Consider the following 19,282-nt stretch of genomic DNA (forward strand, 5'->3'; position numbering starts at 1 on the left):
CATCTTAGTATCTTACCCCTGGATCATAATAGTTGTTGACTAACTGCACAGTTAAGGGTGTATAACCATCTTAATGCTGAGTTGAAAATGGGAGGCATAACATTGGTAATAACTGGTTATCAGTTTCAAGTCAAATTACTTTACAACATAACTACCTTAACAAAAGAAGGTAATCTGGACAAACAATAGTAGAAAAGAGAACATTTCCAACAACAGATCGTACTTAGAAATAAAACTACTAAACAAAATGAGCTTATATATAGCTTTGTTCTAGGTGTCCACGAGGGAGACGTGAACATATGCACACATTAGTTGACAAGCATATCAAATCTACTTGCAATCTGGGTCATCATCCGCGATCAAGCTGGAGGAAGGACCTTGGGTTTTGGCTTGACCTCAATCTCGTTTACGCCACGGATGTATATGGCATCTTTATCATGGCTGTAAATTAAAATGTAGTTAAAAACTATCATAATATTCAGGACCAAGAAAGAACTTCAGTTCAGTCCCCCAGAAGAAGGCATGAGATGAGTGTGCCCAAAAAAAATACATAGACTAGAACCAGTAGTTTTGCAGAGTGCTTACGGTTTAAGCCCCTCTTCGTATGTATAACTTGATGCAACAGCGAGGAGCCGCCCATCTCTGCTAAATGAAAGTGCAGCAATGCTTGTTGGATACTTTGAGTACTGGAAGCAAAAGCAGCAATTTAGTAATATGATTCATTGCACGAGAAGGGGAAAAAATCTGGTAGTTCAAACTATTCAGAAGAGAAAAGAAATTAAAACCTGGTATAGCCTCTTCTTGTTGTTTCCATCCCAAACATTAACATAACCATCACAACCTCCTGTGGCAAACGTACCATATCTACAGCAAGATTTTTTTTTATAGAGCATTTTGTTAATCACTGTAACTAAAGCCTACAAGTTGGTAATCCTATCATGCACAATTACATAAGCAATTCAACATCCTCACAGCGTCGAATAAATTAAGGTGGTAATAAAATCCTGATGACTGAGAATTCTTAAATACATACACGGGATGGAATGCAATAGCATTTACAGGATAGACAATGTCCCTTCCAGCTTCTGATTTTCGGTGGCACTTAAAGGCATATCTGAATAAAGGTCATAAGTTATTAGCCGGTAGTAATTGCTATTTCTCATATGGTCAAACGACCATCATGAACATGAATATTCCTATTACACTGGCATTTGAAAGGGAAAACATACAGATATACAAAGAAATAATTACTTTTTTGCTTGGCTAGCATCAGAGAGGTCAAAGAATTCCATTGCAACCCTTCCTTCCACAGAACTAAGTGCATATCCTACAAAGAAGTAGCAATACAATTGATTTTAACAAAGCAATCAAATATGTGTCATTCCTGAAATTGGAATATACAATCAATACATAATCAAATAATCTGAGCATGTTTAGTACATGTTCTTCCTTCAAGTGATTTCTATTTTGTAGTATTTATAAACAACTTAAAGCACAAAATCATAAGCAAACATAGAGCTACCATTAGCCAAGAAATGCATACAAAAATTTTGATGAGTGCACGTCTATGAATGCTCAAGTTTACCTGTTCCATTGGGGTAGCAGCGCACACATCTAGTTTGATATTTCAACGAAGATTCTCTGCGTTGCTCGGGTTGAGACATGTTCCTCAAATCATAAATATTGACATGCCTTCCAGCCGTTGCTACAACTAGTCGATGTCCAACAAGAGATAGGGAGTAAACACGCTCAGGTTGTGGATATGTCCCAACCAGAGTGCGCTCCTGTCCACTTGCACCCCTAGGGTCCCAGCACTTCAGGGTTTTATCCCAACTACCAGTGATCAATTGCCCTATAGTGAAAAAAAAAAAAACAGAAAAGAAAAGAATAAAACACAATGATTAAAATGAACGAAAACATGTTGAAAATTTCAGATACAAGTATGACAGCTCCACCAAATGGTGAGCATCTATATCACGATTATAAAATTATCATTCATGTTGAGGAGCATTAAAGAGCAATGGTAACACAAAGGATTTTCTTTTTGATTAAAATTTCATCAATGTTGTTCCTCCCTTTAGCGTCAGAATACTTTCTGTATAAGCAACACACCAACGTTACTTGTTCGAAAGAATATCAACCAGCAATGCCCGGGGAAGATATGAGAGGGTCTGATCACATAGTTTAGTTTAGGTTTTGCAGACCATACAAGTAAATGTGGTCTTCAGCTACAATAAAAAACATAAATTGAACATGCATTCAACGGAAGAGTGAACTTGACTACTGAAAGAACATAAATAACAGCATCAATTAAGTTAGAAAACACACATGGTTCATTTTCGATTTGTCAGCTCTAAGCATTAGATCTGAAAGATAAAGCAAACACGTACTACAACCAGCTTAGTGTATTTAATCATGTGATTAACAACTTAATTGCCAATAAGCTACTGGAGAGTAACTAGGATATAGTTCCTAATTTGACTAATTAATTGCTGAGCAGCTAGATGAAGAGTAGAGAGTGAGAGAAACCTGCGGCGTAGGAGTACTCAACACAACGAACAGGAGCGTCATGCTTTCCGAGGATGTCGTCCTTGTTAGAGGCGAAGAGGAGGCGCCTGACGGTGTTGTCGCCGGCAGCGCTGAAACCGGAAGAGTCATCGTGGAAGCAGCAATCGAGGACGGAGCCGCCGTGCATGAACTCAGCCTTGAGCACATTGGCGCTGGCATCGTACAAGCGCACGCTCTGATGATTCGATTAATTGAAGATGTCAGAGACGGAAATGAGAAGCAAAGTGAAGAAGAGAGAGAAGAGGAGCGTACCTTATCCCAAGAGGAGACGAGGAGGAGATCGCTGTGGTTGGAGAAGCGGAGGTTGGAGATTCCGTCGGACGGAGGATCCGACAGCTCTCGGCCGAGCGACGCCGGCGTAACTGCAGTTGCCATGGTTAGTTAGGGTTCTGGCAGAATACACAGAGAGGGAATCTCGTTTGAATTGAAATTGTTTTTTTTTAATTTTGATTTTTGAGAGAACAATACGACAAGCAATGAAGAAGACTCACAAATGAAGGATGATGAGTTTTTTCAAATTTCAAATTAGAAGAAGACAGATCCTTATCTTAGGCCCAAATGTAAACAATTTAGCCTACAATTTGGTTCATTGGGCCCATGCTAATATAACGGCCCATTTTTATAACAAGGCCCGTTATATTATTTTTTTTCTTTTAAAAAACAGAAATATATTTATGGAATTAACTAATCAATTATTAAAAAGTAAAACAAAAATGAAAACGGATCTGAGAGACAAAACGTAGAAGAGGTGGGTTTTGTGCGCAGTGAGCTGAAGAGAGAGGCTATTATTCATGAATCATGAACACAAATAACAATCTAAGTGAATATGAATAACTTTGAGCAACTCACTCTCCGAACTATGAATTATTAATCATATATGGTCTTCGTCTTCGTTCCTGCAATCGGATTATTCTGAAGAAAGATTTCCGTTACCATATTATCAGATTCAATTGGATTGTACCAGTCAATGCAATGGTGGTCTGCAAATGTCGCAAGGTTTCCCCTCTTTTCTCTTTGCAGTTCGTATCTTCTTTTTATTCATTTCGAAACCCTGAATTTGGTTTCCCCATTCGTGCTTGATTTGTTGGCTGAGAATGCTAGATCGGATTGGTGTCGTAAATTCATATCAACTATGTGCGTGTGTGCGATCTGTGAATTTCAATCGTTGTTTGATTTCGGTGTTTTTATGAAAATGCTTGACGGAAACGGGTGATTGAGCTGTGTTTCCGTGTGTGTTAGAGCATAGAAGATAGAACTGATGGGAAGTGATTAGTGTTATTGCATGTGAATTTTGTTCTTGATTAGCTTTGGGCTGAGCCATGATTTTGATTTCCCATTTGGTTGCGTGGAATCAGAACTGATAATTTTTTATGGTGTTTTAGGCTACTAAGTTATATTGCTTCGTGCACAAAGTTCCTGTATGCGGAGAATGTATCTGCTTCCCGGAGCACCAAATCTGCGTGGTAAATTTCTATCTCTTTTTTGTTAACGTCGTCTAAGTAACGGTGTCCATTTTCAATATGATATTTCTCCATTTAATTTAATTGATATTGCCCTGGCTTCATGTTTGATGACAACTATTTTAATTCTGGTTTTGACTGGATTTTTTTGGGGATCCTTTTGTAACATTAACTCTTAGCGATTATTTTGCGCAAAATAAATAAAAAAAATGGAAAGAAAATTGCGGCACATATCATTTTGGTACTATATTTGTACAACATTTAATTTTCATTTCTTTTGTTTTCATTATTTCCCTTGACAAATAATAGGGTTTTTAAGTTCTTCAAATATTGATGTACCAAGCTATGAAGTTTTTGGGCTTAAGCTTTGTGTACCTATTTATTTATTTATTTTTGTCTCTCACAGGTCCAAACTTATTCAGAATGGGTTATAGATGGGGAGTATGATTGGCCCCCTAAATGCTGCCAGTGCCAAGTTGTTTTAGAAGAGGGGGCTGGATCTCAAACTACTCGACTGGGTTGCTTGCGTATGTAGTTTTGCCTATGTGTGCCTTTGAAGTTTGAAATAATTACTGTTCACAGGCACTGACATCCATGTTATGAATTAAAATTTGTACATAGATGTTATTCACACAAATTGCTTGGTCTCTCATCTGAAGAGTTTTCCTCCACATACTGCTCCAGCGGGATATGTATGTCCGTCATGTTCCACTTCGGTAAGATTCAGTTATTCAGTGCATTAGTTCATTTAGTTGTCTGGTTTTGCTTAACAAGGAATGGATTCATGGTGTTCTGGTTACTAAAGCATTCTGTACAAACAAGGAGTAGAAAACCAAGCAACATGTTTTGTGCTCTTTTTCTTTGTTTTCCCCTCTGTCTTTTGTTGCTTTGTTCTTTTTCATAATTATTAACGGTAGGTAGAAACTCAGAAGGGGGATTATATTTGTTAAAACCATAAACTAATGGTTTTTCATGTACATAGCACTCTTTGTAAGTCCTTTTCTCTTTCTTCCATTGGAGCCCTTCCTAGATTTCCATGCTTCCTGGCCCCTGCTGCCACATATGCATGAGTTTATTGCATGGGGTCACTCTTCCCACACTACATGACTTGGACTTGGCCACTTGGGTGTTAAATCCCTGTTTCAAAGACTTTATCATGAATGTAGTTGCTTAATCAAAGAGAACGGCAATATGGTTTGCCTTCTCCTTGCAGAACATCAGGCAATTGTATTGCCAAATTTACCCTTTCTTTATGATGTCTCACTTTGGTGAAATAACTTATGCAGATATGGCCTCCCAAAAGTGTGAGAGATTCTGGATCACGTCTTCATTCCAAGTTGAAGGAAGCTATCCTGCAGGTGATTTATCGCATGTTTAATTTTTGGTGCCATTACTTGTTTGCTATAATATGCACTAACTTTTCGTCACAATAAGAGACAATTGTCTTACAATGTGGGTTTGGGATGTGATTTGTGATGTACTGATGTATCTTATCGACACTTTAAAACAACACCATGTTCATGTCCATACTTGTTATGGGTCCGTGTCAGGTTTCATGCTTAGCTGAGGAATATGAAATATCATAGTGTGAGGACTTGTTGAAACAATCACAATTTTTTTCATTTGTTTTCACCTGTTTTTGTGCAGACTGGTTTGGAAAAGAATATCTTTGGAAATCATCCAGTTTCATTATCAGGGAGTCCTCCACCTGCTTTTGCTTCAGATCCATTGATTAATAGGGAAAGTCATGGAAACTCAGACTCAGTAGAAGGATACTCAGCTACAGCTGGATCTCAACCTTCTAAACTTTCGGTGTCAGATATAGTGGAGATAGATGGTCCTAATTCAGCAGGAAACTTCATGAATGTCTCAAGTCCTGTTGTAAGGACTTTTACTCTCATTCACAGCTAAAAGTAAAATGCTTTGTCAAACATATTTGTGTTTGCATTCAGTATTATGCTTAACTTTGTTCTTATTGCAAATAATTCAGCCTGGAGCTACCACAAGGAAGGGCTCAATCCATGCTGAACGACAGAATTCTGAAATCTCATATTATGCTGATGATGAAGACGGGAATCGTAAAAAGTATACAAAAAGAGGTGATATAGTCTTGTGTTTAAAATTTCAATATTTTAAATTTGTGTTTTATTATTGGAAAATATTACCTTCTGATTCAACATGTCTTCCTCTATTCTTGTATGCTTCCTCTGCACTTATGTGCAGAGATTTGTCAAGTTCAAATTTTTTTATTCAGATGTTCATGTTTGAAAATGTAGGCCCATTCCGTCATAAATTCCTTCGAGCATTGCTTCCATTCTGGTCTAGCGCTTTACCTACTCTACCAGTGACTGCACCACCAAGAAAAGATGCATCAAATGGAACTGAGACATCAGAAGGCCGTACAAAGCATCGAAGATCATCAATGATGGACCCAAGAAAAATTCTTCTTCTGATTGCAATTATGTATAGCTCTTTCCACTATTATTATTATTATTATTATTATTATTATTATTATCCAAAGTAAGAAGCACAGAAGAGGTGAAAAATGAAAAATCTGGGATCCAAAATTTTTAAATTGTCAGAGTAATTCCTACTCAAATAATATTTGGGCAACCGGGGAAATTGTAGCAAGCAGTATATATCTGGGTGCCAAGATAATATAAGTTAATGCTTTCACCAAATAATTCCTCCGAGAAAAGAAAAGCTAGGATGCTGAAATTACACCATCATCATTCATATGTATGCACTCCAGTTATATGTTGATTCAGTCTTTGACAGATGGCATTATTGTGATCTACATGCAGGGCATGCATGACAACCATGGGCATATTGTATTACAGACTAGTGCAAAGGGGTCCAGGGGAAGAGCAGCTTCTTCCTGATGAACAAATTTGAGATGGGAATGTTCTGAATCTTGCTAGATGTTCAGTGGCTCCCATTTTCTGTGTTGCTGATTTTTCTGGTGCTTCTGCTGCTTGCTGTTTGGCTTCTTTTTTTGGACCAGTGGCTGTTTTTGGTGAACATACAAGTAGCTAGCTCATTGATAATTTTCATTCGAATGCCGATGAAGTGATGTATCAAATACCCTTGTCAGCCATCTTTGCCCTTTGCCCTCAGTTTTGGTGTCCATTTGGAATGGAATTGCACATTCAGGATTGAATGTTGTTATCTGAATTGGTTTAAGTTGTAATTATGTGGGATCCTTGAATCTTGAAGACCAACTTGTCTCAACCATTTGATATATAAGTCGCACATTATTAGCCAGTCTTTGTTGTTTCATAAAACAGCCCCATAGATGTTATGCAGTAGTACCATCTTTATATAAATGATACTTCTTGCTCCAGCAGAGTGGAGACTCATTTCAGTTTCAGTGCTAGGTCGAGTCTGTCCCGGGTCTATCTGCTTCAGGTGTGTTTTCTGTGGGTCCGGGTCGGGCTGCATCCTGGCCCGCCCAGTCCTGTCCAAAACAAAATGAGAGAGAGAAAGCAGTTTCATGTTTGGGTTGAATTTCATTTCATTATTAATGAAAATTTATGAGTGAATACCCAATCCGGCCCCTGACAATTACCTCGAAAGGATTATGAGGCCCTTAACAAAAAAAAATATTCAACCCAGCTCCTGAGCTTTACTTTTATGGACTGATTAGCCTTTGTGCAAAAAAAAAATACAAAAAAAGAACACTATACAGGAACTAATCAGTTTCATAAAAGTAAAGCTCAGGGGTCGGGTTGGGTTTTTATTTTGTTAAGGGTCTTATTGTCTTTCGAGGTAATTGTTAGGGGTCGTTTAGGATTTTTTTCAAAATTTTTATATATAGTCTTGATGTAGAGTTGATAGTTGAGAACTATTAAATAATTTGACATGTTTTACTAAATTGACGTTTAACGATTCTTAACTATTAATGTCAAATAAAAACAACTGTATGTAAATTTTTTATCTATTTTATTTTATATAATTTGAGAAAGGAAAATAATGTTTGAATGAGAGTATGAGATACTTCAGTACACCAGGTTTACTTAGATCATCACCAGTCACCACTATTAAATCATAATCGAAAACAGGCAATTACTTATAAAATAACACAAAATTGTGAACTGCTGAGTCAATCATGAGGGATGCCTTCAATATAATATAACCAAATAAAGCAAACAGGGTGAATAACAAGATGAGGTCAATTACATTTATATGATCATTGTAGTTCACTCTGCTTTATTACGTCTTCATTTTTTTTTTCCCTCAATGGGCAAAGAAATCAATAGTATTCTCAGCAGAAGCTGGCTGAATGGCTTCTCAAATTATGATACTTTTATTAGTTTACATTCTAGAAGTCAAAATTAAAAAAAAAAGGATGTTCGAGGAGGAATTGTTTTTCTTTTTGACTTTCTGGGATTATAATACATGAATATTGAAAACGTTCGATAGTTTATAGTTAAATGGTTGACAAATCAAAAGTCAATCCTCTAAACAGACAATATTATTATAATAAATATAATTCATTGACTTCCATGGCCTTTAGTTAGAAGAGGATTTTCGTTGCTTGTTATCTTGCATCAACCAACCACGCCAAGTCCAGTAAAAGAATACCATATTTGGTTTTGAGAACTGGACAAGACAAAATACTTGAGAATAAGACATAAATGACAGATACATATAAAATTAATATTTTTATATTTTGTTTGGTGATAAATTAAAATAAATTATAAAAGTATGATTTATTTTCATTTTTTTATTCAAAAAATTTGAACAAAAATATAATAATAAAAAATATAATTATAAAAAATTAATAAAAATAATAAAAAAATAAAAAATAAATTATGTTTTTTGTTAGTATTTTTGTGTTTCTGTTTGAATTAGGGGTGCACATGGGCCGGGTGAAGCCGGGTTTGATGTGACCCAGACCCGACCCGAAATATACACCGGATCTATTTATTAGACCCGAAACCGACCCTAAACCCGATGAAACCAATACACTTTCGGGCCACAATTATACCGGGTAAAAACCGGGTGAAAATCGGGCCGTTAACATTACTATACGTTGATACCTTCTTGTAAGTTAGCATGTAAAAATATCTAAATTTCTAAGACTCCAACCATTATTTAACATGGTAAAATTCACTTAGAAAAATATAACAAGAACCAACCTTTCTTTAAAATTAAAGCATAACCACAATCAATACTAAAGCAAAACCACAATCAATACTAATATTGTCTAATAATACCAAATATTTGAATCAATACAAATAACACAATATTATGCATTAGTCTAAAGTTTTAAGCATTCTAAATATAAAACATTAACTTGTAGTCTTATAATGACTAATAATACAAAATATTAAAGTTTACAATACTTAAATTCCACATAAGAATAGTCATGATCCATCACTAATAACACAAAATATTAATTGTGTATGAAGACCGGGCCACCGGGCCGACTTCGGGTGACCCGAGCTATGGCCCGGACCCGACCCGAAATAATGACCGGGTCTATTTTTGAGACCCTTACCCGGCCCTAAACCCGATGAAATCACACCAAATTAGCCCCTAAAGTGTTCGAGACCGGACCGGGCTTTCGGGCCGGGCCGGGTCTGTGCACCCCTAGTTTGAATGTCCCGTATTTATAAACGAACTCAGTAATCTATAAGATTATTCCTTTTACTTGTACACACAACACTTGTTCATGATCAAATTAACTAAAATAAGATGATGTCCACTAAAAATTGTTGATATTTATAAACACAAGCGATATTCGATTATTTCCATTCTCATCTCAACACAAATGCAAACTATACATTTCTAATTGCTTAAATAATTAAATAGGATGCATCACTATTTAAGTTGGAGATTATTGATTATTGATTATTTGATCTTGAATTCCAAAGGCTAATTAACAGTGGACAGCACGTTCCAGTATTAACCAAAAAAAAGTTTCCACACGCTTTGCCAAACTGGGCTTTTGATTCATGCAAAATATTTAATTTGGTTATAGATTTATCTTCTACAATAAATCAATAATACGCGTAGTAGTTGACCTTAAAATGAAAATTCATTAATGTGTCTTGAGCCGCTTAATATATTAATAATATTTCTGATTGCACTCTAAACTTTTTTATTCACTCAATTATATTAAACCAACAAAGCATTGATATTAAGATTAATAGCGTGTCAAATACTTTATAAGCTTAATGTAATACATAACTTGAGTACAATTTAAACATTTATTAGACAATAATCTTTTCACCAAATGAGATTTAAACTTCCCTACCTAACATTTTAACAAAACAAATAGCTTAAACTCTTCAAACAGATTAGTAATACATTGCAAAAGTTTCACATCAGTGGGCTGAAATCTGGTTTAGAAGAGTATCTGATAAGTTTTTATATATACTAGTTGACATTAATTTGATCTTTAAAAAAATGGCACCAAGTTGGTAATTTATTTCACATAAGTTACTTCATCCGACAATTATCCCTGCATTCTGTAAAAGTAGTAGCATCATTTGAGACCTTCAATCAGTAGGGTTGCACACGGATCGGATCGGATACGATATCCGCACTTTTTTAAACCGGATCCGATCCGATATCGGGTATATCCGCATAATTCAAAAAAACTATTTTAAGACTCTGTTAGGCTATTTTTACAAAAAAAAAATTCAGAAAATTCATTTTTTATCTGTTTATGCCTATTTACTCCTAAAATATTATCAATAATAGTTCTCTTGAATAACAAAAACAAAATAATAACACAAGATTTAAGTTTAATTATTCTAAGTTGAAGTACAACATAAAAAATTAAAAACAAAATATCATAAAATTCATAAAATAACACACTAAAATTCATATCACATTAGGGTTTACTTCCTTAAACTATGTTATTTATATGTGACGTGCGGATATGCGGATCGGATCCGTGGATATCACTGCTGAATCTGCAATCCGATCCTACCATAGTGCGGATTGCATCCAATCCGATCCGATGACTCTGCGGATCGGATAATATCCACAAAATTCGGATCGGATGCGGATAATTACCGCAGATATGTGGATATTATCCGATTCATGTGCGCCCTATATCAGACTAAAGTTGATGAAATTATTTAAAAAGAATAAATGTCTTTAATTAATGTGAGTAGTGGAAAGATCACTTGAAAGTTGAAATTAATATATGAGAATATGTAATAGTATTAATTGACAATGATTGTAACTACAGTAGTAGCACTGCAATTAATTATATCGTAAAAATCTAAGATTAGTAAACGTACCCATTGAGTTCCAGCTGTTTTTTTTTTGCAATTCTTTTTGGATGCCTTTCACACTTGCTAATTTGGTCTCTTCCCCTTATTTTTTGGATGAATCTGATTTCTTTTCATTTTGAATAATATAAAGTATAAACAAGGGGAAAAAAAGGAGATTTTTAGAGGAATTTTTGTTATTTTTTTGTTAATTATAGATATGTTGATCACTAATTTTCTTTTTCTTTTTTACAAACATAATTGTTAGACATCTTAATATATTACAACATGGTAGTTAGTTATTTAGACGTCACGACAAACCAATACAAAATAACTCAACAAACAGAATCTGAACAAAACAGAATCTGGAGTTGAAGGAGCTTCCATAGGTTTTTAAACTGCTTCATAGGGCACTTGAATCCAGTTGTCACACAACACTGTCTCTGTCAGATTGGTATTTTACTATTTTTAGAATAATATTTGACATATATACTATGATACCACGCCTAAACCTCAATCCATGCCCCTCTTTCTTTTTCTTTTTTCTTAAAATAGTGATACAATTATTTGTTTTTCTCATACTACATAGATGTTAATTCATACCATAATCATATGAAGCCAATTGCACTTGTCAATTGTTTCATTCTCCTTGTTTGTCATCTAATGAACCAAGTCTCACATTTTAAGACCTTAATAAATAAACAGTTAAAGTGTGTCCAAAACTATATTAGTAGTATATATTATTGCACTTTGTCCTTACCTAATTCTTGGCAATTATGAAAGGGATCTTTTTCCATATATAACTCCAATCCCTTTTTGGCATTATCTTAGGTTGTAACATATAAATATCTTAGTTAGTCTCACACTTGATCTATCATTGAAACAAATACACACTCTTACTATCACACTTAAGAGAAGAAGAATGGAACCAGCTCAGTTGATTTCTGAAGAATGGGGTTCTCTTAGTGGACTATACACAGCTGAGGAAGCTGAATTCATGACTCAGCTTCTTGCTGGTAACTATTCTGTCTCAGAGAAGCATTATTCTAGTGTTGCCATGCCACCATCTTCTGCATTTTGGCCTTGCCATGAATCCACAAAAGTGAGCTTCAAAGGCATCAATGGCAATTCCTATTTGCCTCCTTCACATATTGAAAATGCTAACTATCTATGCTTCTCCCAAGGGAGTAGCTCCAGTACTGAGAATGGTAATATCTATTCCTATGATACCACAACAAATTTCGACTCCATGTCCACCGATAATTGTTTAGAAGGTGCCAAGTTTAGTCCACAGAGTAATGATAACTCGAGGGCGCAGATAAGTGGAATCATTGATGAAGATGCTAAGATAGAGTGTGAAAGAATGGTTTTTGAACCTGCAGAGGACTTGGAGAACCCAACCAAAAGGCTTAGGAGTTCATCTGAGGTATGTGAACGATTCAGAGTTAAAAATTTATTGGTAGTTTTTCCCATTGTTTCCAAATTATTCCTTCATAACATTGAATTGTACATAACTATGTTCTTGATGATGACATTACTTAGGTCCCAAGAAACATGAGGAATGTTAAATCAAGGAAGGAGAATCCACTTCCTTCTTCTTACACAAGCAACAGTGAAGAGGATAAAGGCCCTGCAGCTCCCAAAAATAGAAGAAGTAGCAGTGGTGCTGCCACAGATCCACAGAGCCTATATGCAAGAGTAAGTTCATCATATAACCATTCATGTTGATAAGTGATAAATCCACATTGCATCATCATGTCTTAAACTACTCTTGCTTGCATTGTGTAGAAAAGAAGAGAAAGGATAAATGAAAGGTTGAGAATACTACAAACACTTGTCCCCAATGGAACTAAGGTGGATATCAGCACCATGCTTGAGGAAGCTGTCCATTATGTGAAGTTCTTACAACTCCAAATTAAGGTAACAAGCCAAGTTGACAACATGTTCTTTTTTGTATTGTATTTTCTTTTATATTTTTTAATATTTTGATTTGAATGATAATGTAACAGCTTCTAAGCTCTGATGATTTATGGATGTATGCTCCAATTGCTTACAATGGAATTAACATTGGACTAGACCTCTCTATTACTCCTCCAACTAAAGCAAGCTGATACCATACAAGACAAAAAATAATTCAGTTCATTTGTGATTTTGTATAAAAGGCACTGAATCCAGCATCTAAGAGTTTTTTTTTTTTTGTGTGAGAACATTTACAACACTGGATAATTTTGCTAATACTTTAGTCTTGGATTTTTTAATTTAATTTGCTTATTATCAAAGTCACTCACTGGTTATATGAATATACAATTTGAGTTGATTAACTGGTTGTAAATGATGGGAATAATGCAGGCACATGCTACATTGCTGAATCAGACTGAAAGTAAAACTTAATTTGGAAGTGATAAGATAAATTATGTGGTTTATTTAAGAATTTAATTTTGATATATTAATAGTATACAGTCGTTGATTCACAACTGTTTAGTTAGATAACCATTCACGCAAACAATGTAGAGATAGTTATTTTTGACATGATTTTACGTACTTGAACGTACGTGTAAAATTATTCTATACTAATAGTACATCAAAAATAAATAAGAATCATGACAATTTGCTGGTATAATTTTTTCTCCACTCACCATGATGCAGATAATTATAAATAAGGGTGGGGGTATGTAAATTTTATAATATCTTCATAAGACAACTTAGCACCATGTATAAAATCTAATCAAATCTTAGACAACTAATATGAGACGTAGAAAAACACATGACAACAATTTCTAGGTTTCAGAGTGTATTTTGTACAAAGCTTGAAAAATTCATTATAACATTAGGTTAATGTCTGTCTCCCTTCATGACAATTATAAACTTTTCCCCTGTCAGAATTTTAGCAGGAATGAATGCCAAGATGCATTAATCTCAAGTAGTGACATGAATATTTGTATATTTTTAGAACATATTTAACGAATTACATTATGACTTGATAGTACATACTGCATACAAAACATTATCTTCTTTGCAAGGGGAATCCTTATCTAACAGAAGGAAGAATCTCTCTATAATCAATGTTAACCTTTAACTTAGAAAACATGCACACACGACACGTATACATGTACAACATCCAAGAAATCTTATCAAAGAATATAATGTTATGTGGTCCATATATTCCAATGTCACATAGTATAAAGAACAACTGATTAGTTTTGTTAATATATCTGGATTATTGGACTCTTAAGTCTTAAAACAACTCAGCATTAACATTAAAATTAAAATGATGGGCTAATCTCAAAAACTGAGGACTTTCACTCAGTGTCCTCAAAATCCAAACAGAAACCTAACTTGGGAGGGAATGTGTGTGTGAGAGTGAGTGTTTAACAGCTATATGGAAGAGACAAAAATCCAGTTAGAAGATAATGATGTCTGTATTAATAAATGGCACGATCTCAATTCTCATTAAGCCGACCTTGTCTTATAATATGAAATATTAAATGCCACCCCCACGTTTGTTCTCACAATTAACAGGTGTATTTCTCTTTTTTCTATCTCCTTCTAAAACTCCTAAACCTCCTTCACAAATACTTTAATACTAATATTGTTCTTCTCTTCTCTCTCTGTCATTTCTGTCCAACTTTCAGGCCTAATTCGTAGTATATATAGTAGTATCTGTAAATAGGTACAAATCAGATATAGAGTCTATTTTGAATTAGAGAAAAATTACTATAGATTACATAGTATCTTCCCCTAAAAGTAAGATTGAATCCTAGAAACTATGTATGTAACAAAGATGAGGTGATGATAATTAAGGAGATAAAATGGTAACAATTATGAAGTGATGATAATTATGGAGATAAAGATGCAGAAGAAATAAACCTTAAAAATTCAACTAAAAGTATTTTTAATTCTTTAATTTATTTTAAAAAATCAAGTGATAGTAGGACTTTGTCAGAGACCAATTATTAGCAAGTATAAACTATAGCTTTTTATATTAGATTAAGTCAACCCAAGAGCAAAGAGGCATTTTATTTCGACTTCTTGGTTATATAAATAGGCAGAAGCATTGATCCCATTAAAGCATTGAACAAACTTCAACTTCTAACTCATATTATATCATATTAGTAAGCTTCCCAAGGAAAAAAATGGAGCCTGGTGAGGAAATTTATGCAGAATGGAGTTCCCTTAGTGGATCATACACAGCTGAGGAAGCTGATTTCATGAACCAGTTTCTTAGCAACTGCTCACACACACAACAGCTACATGCAAATTGGAATGCAGGAATTCCATCTGCATTATGGTATGGTCATGCAGACATCAATAGCAGTTCATTTTATGCTGCAGATGCTTCTAACAATATGTTTCCAATTATAGATAGTGACAACTTGAATGATCCATTAACCAACTTGGTGGATCCCTCATTAAGCACATATACTGATAAAGAGTTAGGTGTAGATGTTATTGCTGATAAGAATGTACCAAGTGAACCAGTTTCTGAACCAGCCCAAGAGAATATAACCAGCAAGCTGGAGAAGCCAAGAAAAAGGTCTCGGAGTTCAAATGAGGTAGAAAACACAAAGCATGCCTTATGCTTTATAACATTGCATATTACTGCTTTAAGTCTTTAACCTCATAACTTGTTTGATTTGGTGGTGTTCTCAACTTCTCATCATGATATGATATTTTGATTCTGTAGATACTAAAGAACAAGAAAAATGTTAAGACTACAAAGAAACCAAAATCTGCTTCCATTAGCAACATTAAAGAAGAAGATAGATGTCCTGGTCAGGGGGAAAACTTGAGCTGTTCCTGCTCAGAAGACGACTTGGACACGTGTCGTGAGCTAAATGAAGGAGAGTCTTCGAGCTTGAGCCTGAAATATTCTAAAGGTCTTCAGTTAAATGGAAAATCTAGATCTAGTAGAGGTTCTGCTACTGATCCACAGAGCATCTATGCAAGAGTATGCCCTATGCCAAGTGCATTTTTCTCAAAATATCCTCCCTAATTATTTTTTGAAGATATTCTAAACTACGTTACATTGTGCAGAGAAGAAGAGAAAGAATAAATGAAAGGTTGAGAATCTTACAAAACTTAGTGCCTAATGGAACCAAGGTAGCTTTCTTGGTGGCAATCCAACTATTGTCAAAACAAAATAAAACAAATTGGTTAAGTTTAGATGCCAAAATTCTCAAGTTTGTTTCCTTATGAAATTGCAGGTGGATATCAGCACAATGCTCGAGGAGGCTGTCCAATATGTGAAATTTTTACAGCTCCAAATTAAGGTAATAGCTCGAGGATCCTTGCTCCTAATTCTGCATAAATACAAATTTTATCTCGGTGCAAAAATGTGTTCTATTTTCATAATTTTTACGAAAAAACAGAGATTGACTCAACTTTTTTCCCCATATTTTGTTTTCAATTGGACAGCTCTTGAGCTCTGATGATCTCTGGATGTACGCTCCAATTGCTTACAATGGAATGAACATTGGACTAGACTTCAATATTACCACACCCAAATAGCATAGCAATAAAAAATGACATTTGTAATGTTCCCTTTTTTTCATTATTCTAAGAAAGTTTCAGTACATGGTGATCAGCCAAAATGGCATCAAAAACTTATAAGAGAACTAATATAGCATGAATCCATGATACTCTACTTTTCTTGCTTATTCTTTTCTTTCGTTCGATGTAAGAAAATTGCTTGCTTTCTGGCTTAATCTCAAACTTGGATATTGTATTGGTTAACCACATGAATTCCAATGTAATAACAGAACAATATATAGTTATATACTATTTGTTTTCAGCTAATCCAAGCTTTTGTTTTCAAAAGTTTGGCTGCATTCACCTTGTACAGCCTTGCATTCATGATTTTCTCCCCTGTTCTTGTCCAACAAGAGTTGGATGACACTTTGCAGTGCAGACTGAGAGTCCTCATTCTTGAGCAAGAGCTCTCCCACCTCTGCAGGAGTGACTTTAGATGTCTGCATAAGGTCCAGAGTTTGAGGAAAAAGTGGATGTGCGGCGACCCCCTCCCCAAGGTAATTGGATGCCAGCATCTTAAATCCAGAGGGGGTGCAGTAAGACATGTGAATGTGGACATCCATACGGCCAGGACGCAGAAGGGCAGGGTCTATTTTGTCCTTCCGATTCGTGGTGAATAATATGATCCTCTCGTCCCCACAGCTGGACCACAACCCATCTATGAAATTCAAGAATCCTGATAAAGTCACCTGCATCATGCAACCACAATACCCAAATTTAGATCTTATATACATGTGATATGATTAGTTAGTCTTTTTCCTGATTGTACCTGAGGTTGTTGATTGTGAAATTCGTGAGCAGGGCCTTGTGGTTTCGGAGTCTTGGTGAGCCTATTGTGAAGCTCAAGAGAACAATCAATGTCTTCAACAACGAGAATGGATCTATTGGCAGTGGAAATCAGTAACTTCCTAAGGAAGGAATTGCTCCTAACATCAGTCAGCTCCAGATCATAGACATCAAATCTCAGGTAATTAGCCATGGCGGCGATCAAGCTCGATTTGCCAGTGCCAGGTGGACCATACAGCAAGTAACCGCGCTTCCACGCCTTCCCAACCTTCCTATATAAATCTTTCCTCGCCACGAACCTCTCCAAATCCTCCACGATTGCGTTCTTGGCGTCTTCATCCATCGCCAGAGTATCGAACGTCGCCGGATGATCCAGATTCACAGACTGCCACGCGCTGCCGCGAATGCCGATCACGCGCTGGTCACTCAGCGTGAACAGCTTCAGTGGCTTCTGATTTTGCCGCGCCTCCTTGGCCTTCTCCATCACGTGAGGTAGGTATTGCGTGAACACCATGTCCTTGTGCCTAGCGTGGAACCGCAGCTCGTAGTAACGGATCTCGGATTTGAGGGTTGGGTAGTCGTGGCGGTTGGAGCCAGGGGTTCGAATGTAGGTGGAAGGGATGTGTTTGGCGACGAGTTTCCACGTGAATTTGACGCCGTTGAAGAGGTCAACGATCTCGTCGTTGCGCTCCATGAAGACGGAGATGGAGGTGGCCTTTTTCGGCATGGTGACGCGGAAGCGAGTGGAGTTGGGAGAGGTGTGAGGAGTGAGGTAGAGCTGCGCGGCGTTGAAGAGGTGGTTGTGGGAGAGGCCATGGTACTCTTCGATGACGAGGGTGGTTGAGAGGAGAAGAAGAGCGACGACAGCAGCTTCGAGAACTTCAAGTGAATCCAGTGGTGGAGCTCGCGGGGGACGTAGTCGCGGGCCAGGGAACGGAGCAGCATGGTTGTGGCTGCGGCGGAGGCTGCGGCGGAGATCATTGTTTGGACGGAAGGCAGGTGAAGTTGCTTCATCGTTTGGGTTTGGGAATGAGAGTGAGTGAGATAGCAGAGTGGGTTTCAAATTTCATAGTTTCATGGAAGCTTGGGGGTTGACGGAGGTTGACTTTTGTTGTCAACGATGGTATCAAGTCTCACCATTCCACAAGTACCTTGCTTCGCACGCTGCTTCGTTATTCAAAAGTGAAAATTAAGGTACAGTACGGTGAAAAGTTAATAGCAGAGAATTATTAGATGAAAATTTAGTCAAATCAGTCAAATCATTTAACGGCTCTTAATTATCAACTTTATATAAAGTCGACTGTACTTAAATTTTCACTTAACATGTAACTATGAATCACCATTATTTACTGTCATAAGTGATAAAACTTCAATTATTCTTCATACCGTAAGCGTCATAAATTCATAATACTACTATATAGTGTAATTTACTTTTTGTATAACATTTACTCTTGATTTTTTTCTAAAAGAGAAAGAAATTAAATTTTTTAATTTAAGCAAACTGTGCTTTAAAAACATATATTAAGTATATAATAATAATTTTTTATTTTTTATTTTTTATTTTTCAATGCATTAAAAATATGAAATCTTAAGTAACATAATAATATTTATCCGTGAAAGATTATATTTCACCTTTTTTATATAAAAAAGGGAAACTTTAAAATAGTAAAAGATTTCTATTAGCACTTCATTACCAATTTAAGCTTTTCA

The 19,282-nt window shown here is 35.8% G+C and overlaps 4 protein-coding genes and 1 pseudogene across 5 annotated transcripts; 3 read left to right on the top strand and 2 right to left on the bottom strand.

The window, feature by feature from the left end:
• Positions 1-77: 77 nt before the first annotated feature.
• Positions 78-3,083, bottom strand: LOC112775293 (mitotic checkpoint protein BUB3.1). Its single transcript, XM_025818843.3, has 8 exons — positions 2,821-3,083; positions 2,530-2,743; positions 1,586-1,852; positions 1,252-1,327; positions 1,034-1,114; positions 786-864; positions 586-686; positions 78-441 (listed from the first exon to the last, which is right to left on the bottom strand). The coding sequence occupies exons 1-8, from the start codon at positions 2,941-2,943 to the stop codon at positions 360-362; spliced, it is 1,023 nt and encodes a 340-aa protein (XP_025674628.1). The 5' UTR covers positions 2,944-3,083; the 3' UTR covers positions 78-359.
• Positions 3,084-3,250: 167 nt separating this feature from the next.
• LOC112776160 (uncharacterized) lies at positions 3,251-7,292 on the top strand. The gene is made up of 9 exons (XM_025820193.3): positions 3,251-3,564; positions 3,951-4,031; positions 4,435-4,555; positions 4,650-4,744; positions 5,315-5,386; positions 5,676-5,909; positions 6,019-6,127; positions 6,305-6,491; positions 6,833-7,292. The coding sequence occupies exons 1-9, from the start codon at positions 3,541-3,543 to the stop codon at positions 6,921-6,923; spliced, it is 1,014 nt and encodes a 337-aa protein (XP_025675978.1). The 5' UTR covers positions 3,251-3,540; the 3' UTR covers positions 6,924-7,292.
• Positions 7,293-12,156: 4,864 nt separating this feature from the next.
• LOC112779484 (uncharacterized) lies at positions 12,157-13,673 on the top strand. Its single transcript, XM_025823776.3, has 4 exons — positions 12,157-12,683; positions 12,800-12,955; positions 13,046-13,177; positions 13,267-13,673. The coding sequence occupies exons 1-4, from the start codon at positions 12,180-12,182 to the stop codon at positions 13,366-13,368; spliced, it is 894 nt and encodes a 297-aa protein (XP_025679561.1). The 5' UTR covers positions 12,157-12,179; the 3' UTR covers positions 13,369-13,673.
• Positions 13,674-15,309: 1,636 nt separating this feature from the next.
• LOC112779813 (uncharacterized) lies at positions 15,310-16,912 on the top strand. Of its 2 annotated transcripts, XM_025824164.3 has the most exons (5): positions 15,310-15,810; positions 15,942-16,205; positions 16,292-16,357; positions 16,462-16,527; positions 16,673-16,912. In XM_025824164.3, exons 1-5 carry the CDS (start codon positions 15,391-15,393, stop codon positions 16,763-16,765), a joined length of 909 nt encoding a protein of 302 aa, XP_025679949.1. In that variant the 5' UTR covers positions 15,310-15,390; the 3' UTR covers positions 16,766-16,912. The 2 variants fall into 2 exon arrangements, with proteins under 2 accessions (XP_025679949.1, XP_072083894.1); XM_072227793.1 differs by having other exon boundaries at positions 16,462-16,912.
• On the bottom strand, positions 16,781-18,704 carry LOC112779812 (AAA-ATPase At3g50940-like; annotated as a pseudogene).
• Positions 18,705-19,282: the final 578 nt, after the last annotated feature.

This window comes from Arachis hypogaea, chromosome 19 (assembly GCF_003086295.3).
Source record: "Arachis hypogaea cultivar Tifrunner chromosome 19, arahy.Tifrunner.gnm2.J5K5, whole genome shotgun sequence".
NCBI lineage: Eukaryota > Viridiplantae > Streptophyta > Magnoliopsida > Fabales > Fabaceae > Arachis > Arachis hypogaea.

Excerpts from the sequence above, each read along its gene's own strand:
- LOC112775293 (XM_025818843.3), bottom strand. The coding sequence starts at position 2,943 with ATGGCAACTGCAGTTACGCCGGCGTCGCTCGGCCGAGAGCTGTCGGAT. Across the intron at positions 865-1,033 it reads GCTATTGCATTCCATCCCGT|ATATGGTACGTTTGCCACAG; the intron begins GTATGTATTTAA and ends ATCTTGCTGTAG. Across the intron at positions 442-585 it reads TACGAAGAGGGGCTTAAACC|CCATGATAAAGATGCCATAT; the intron begins GTAAGCACTCTG and ends TTTAATTTACAG.
- LOC112776160 (XM_025820193.3), top strand. The coding sequence starts at position 3,541 with ATGGTGGTCTGCAAATGTCGCAAG. Across the intron at positions 4,556-4,649 it reads TACTCGACTGGGTTGCTTGC|ATGTTATTCACACAAATTGC; the intron begins GTATGTAGTTTT and ends ATTTGTACATAG. Across the intron at positions 5,910-6,018 it reads TGAATGTCTCAAGTCCTGTT|CCTGGAGCTACCACAAGGAA; the intron begins GTAAGGACTTTT and ends CAAATAATTCAG.
- LOC112779484 (XM_025823776.3), top strand. The coding sequence starts at position 12,180 with ATGGAACCAGCTCAGTTGATTTCTGAAGAATGGGGTTCTCTTAGTGGA. Across the intron at positions 12,956-13,045 it reads CACAGAGCCTATATGCAAGA|AAAAGAAGAGAAAGGATAAA; the intron begins GTAAGTTCATCA and ends TGCATTGTGTAG. Across the intron at positions 13,178-13,266 it reads TCTTACAACTCCAAATTAAG|CTTCTAAGCTCTGATGATTT; the intron begins GTAACAAGCCAA and ends ATAATGTAACAG.
- LOC112779813 (XM_072227793.1), top strand. The coding sequence starts at position 15,391 with ATGGAGCCTGGTGAGGAAATTTATGCAGAATGGAGTTCCCTTAGTGGA. Across the intron at positions 16,206-16,291 it reads CACAGAGCATCTATGCAAGA|AGAAGAAGAGAAAGAATAAA; the intron begins GTATGCCCTATG and ends TACATTGTGCAG. Across the intron at positions 16,358-16,461 it reads TAGTGCCTAATGGAACCAAG|GTGGATATCAGCACAATGCT; the intron begins GTAGCTTTCTTG and ends ATGAAATTGCAG.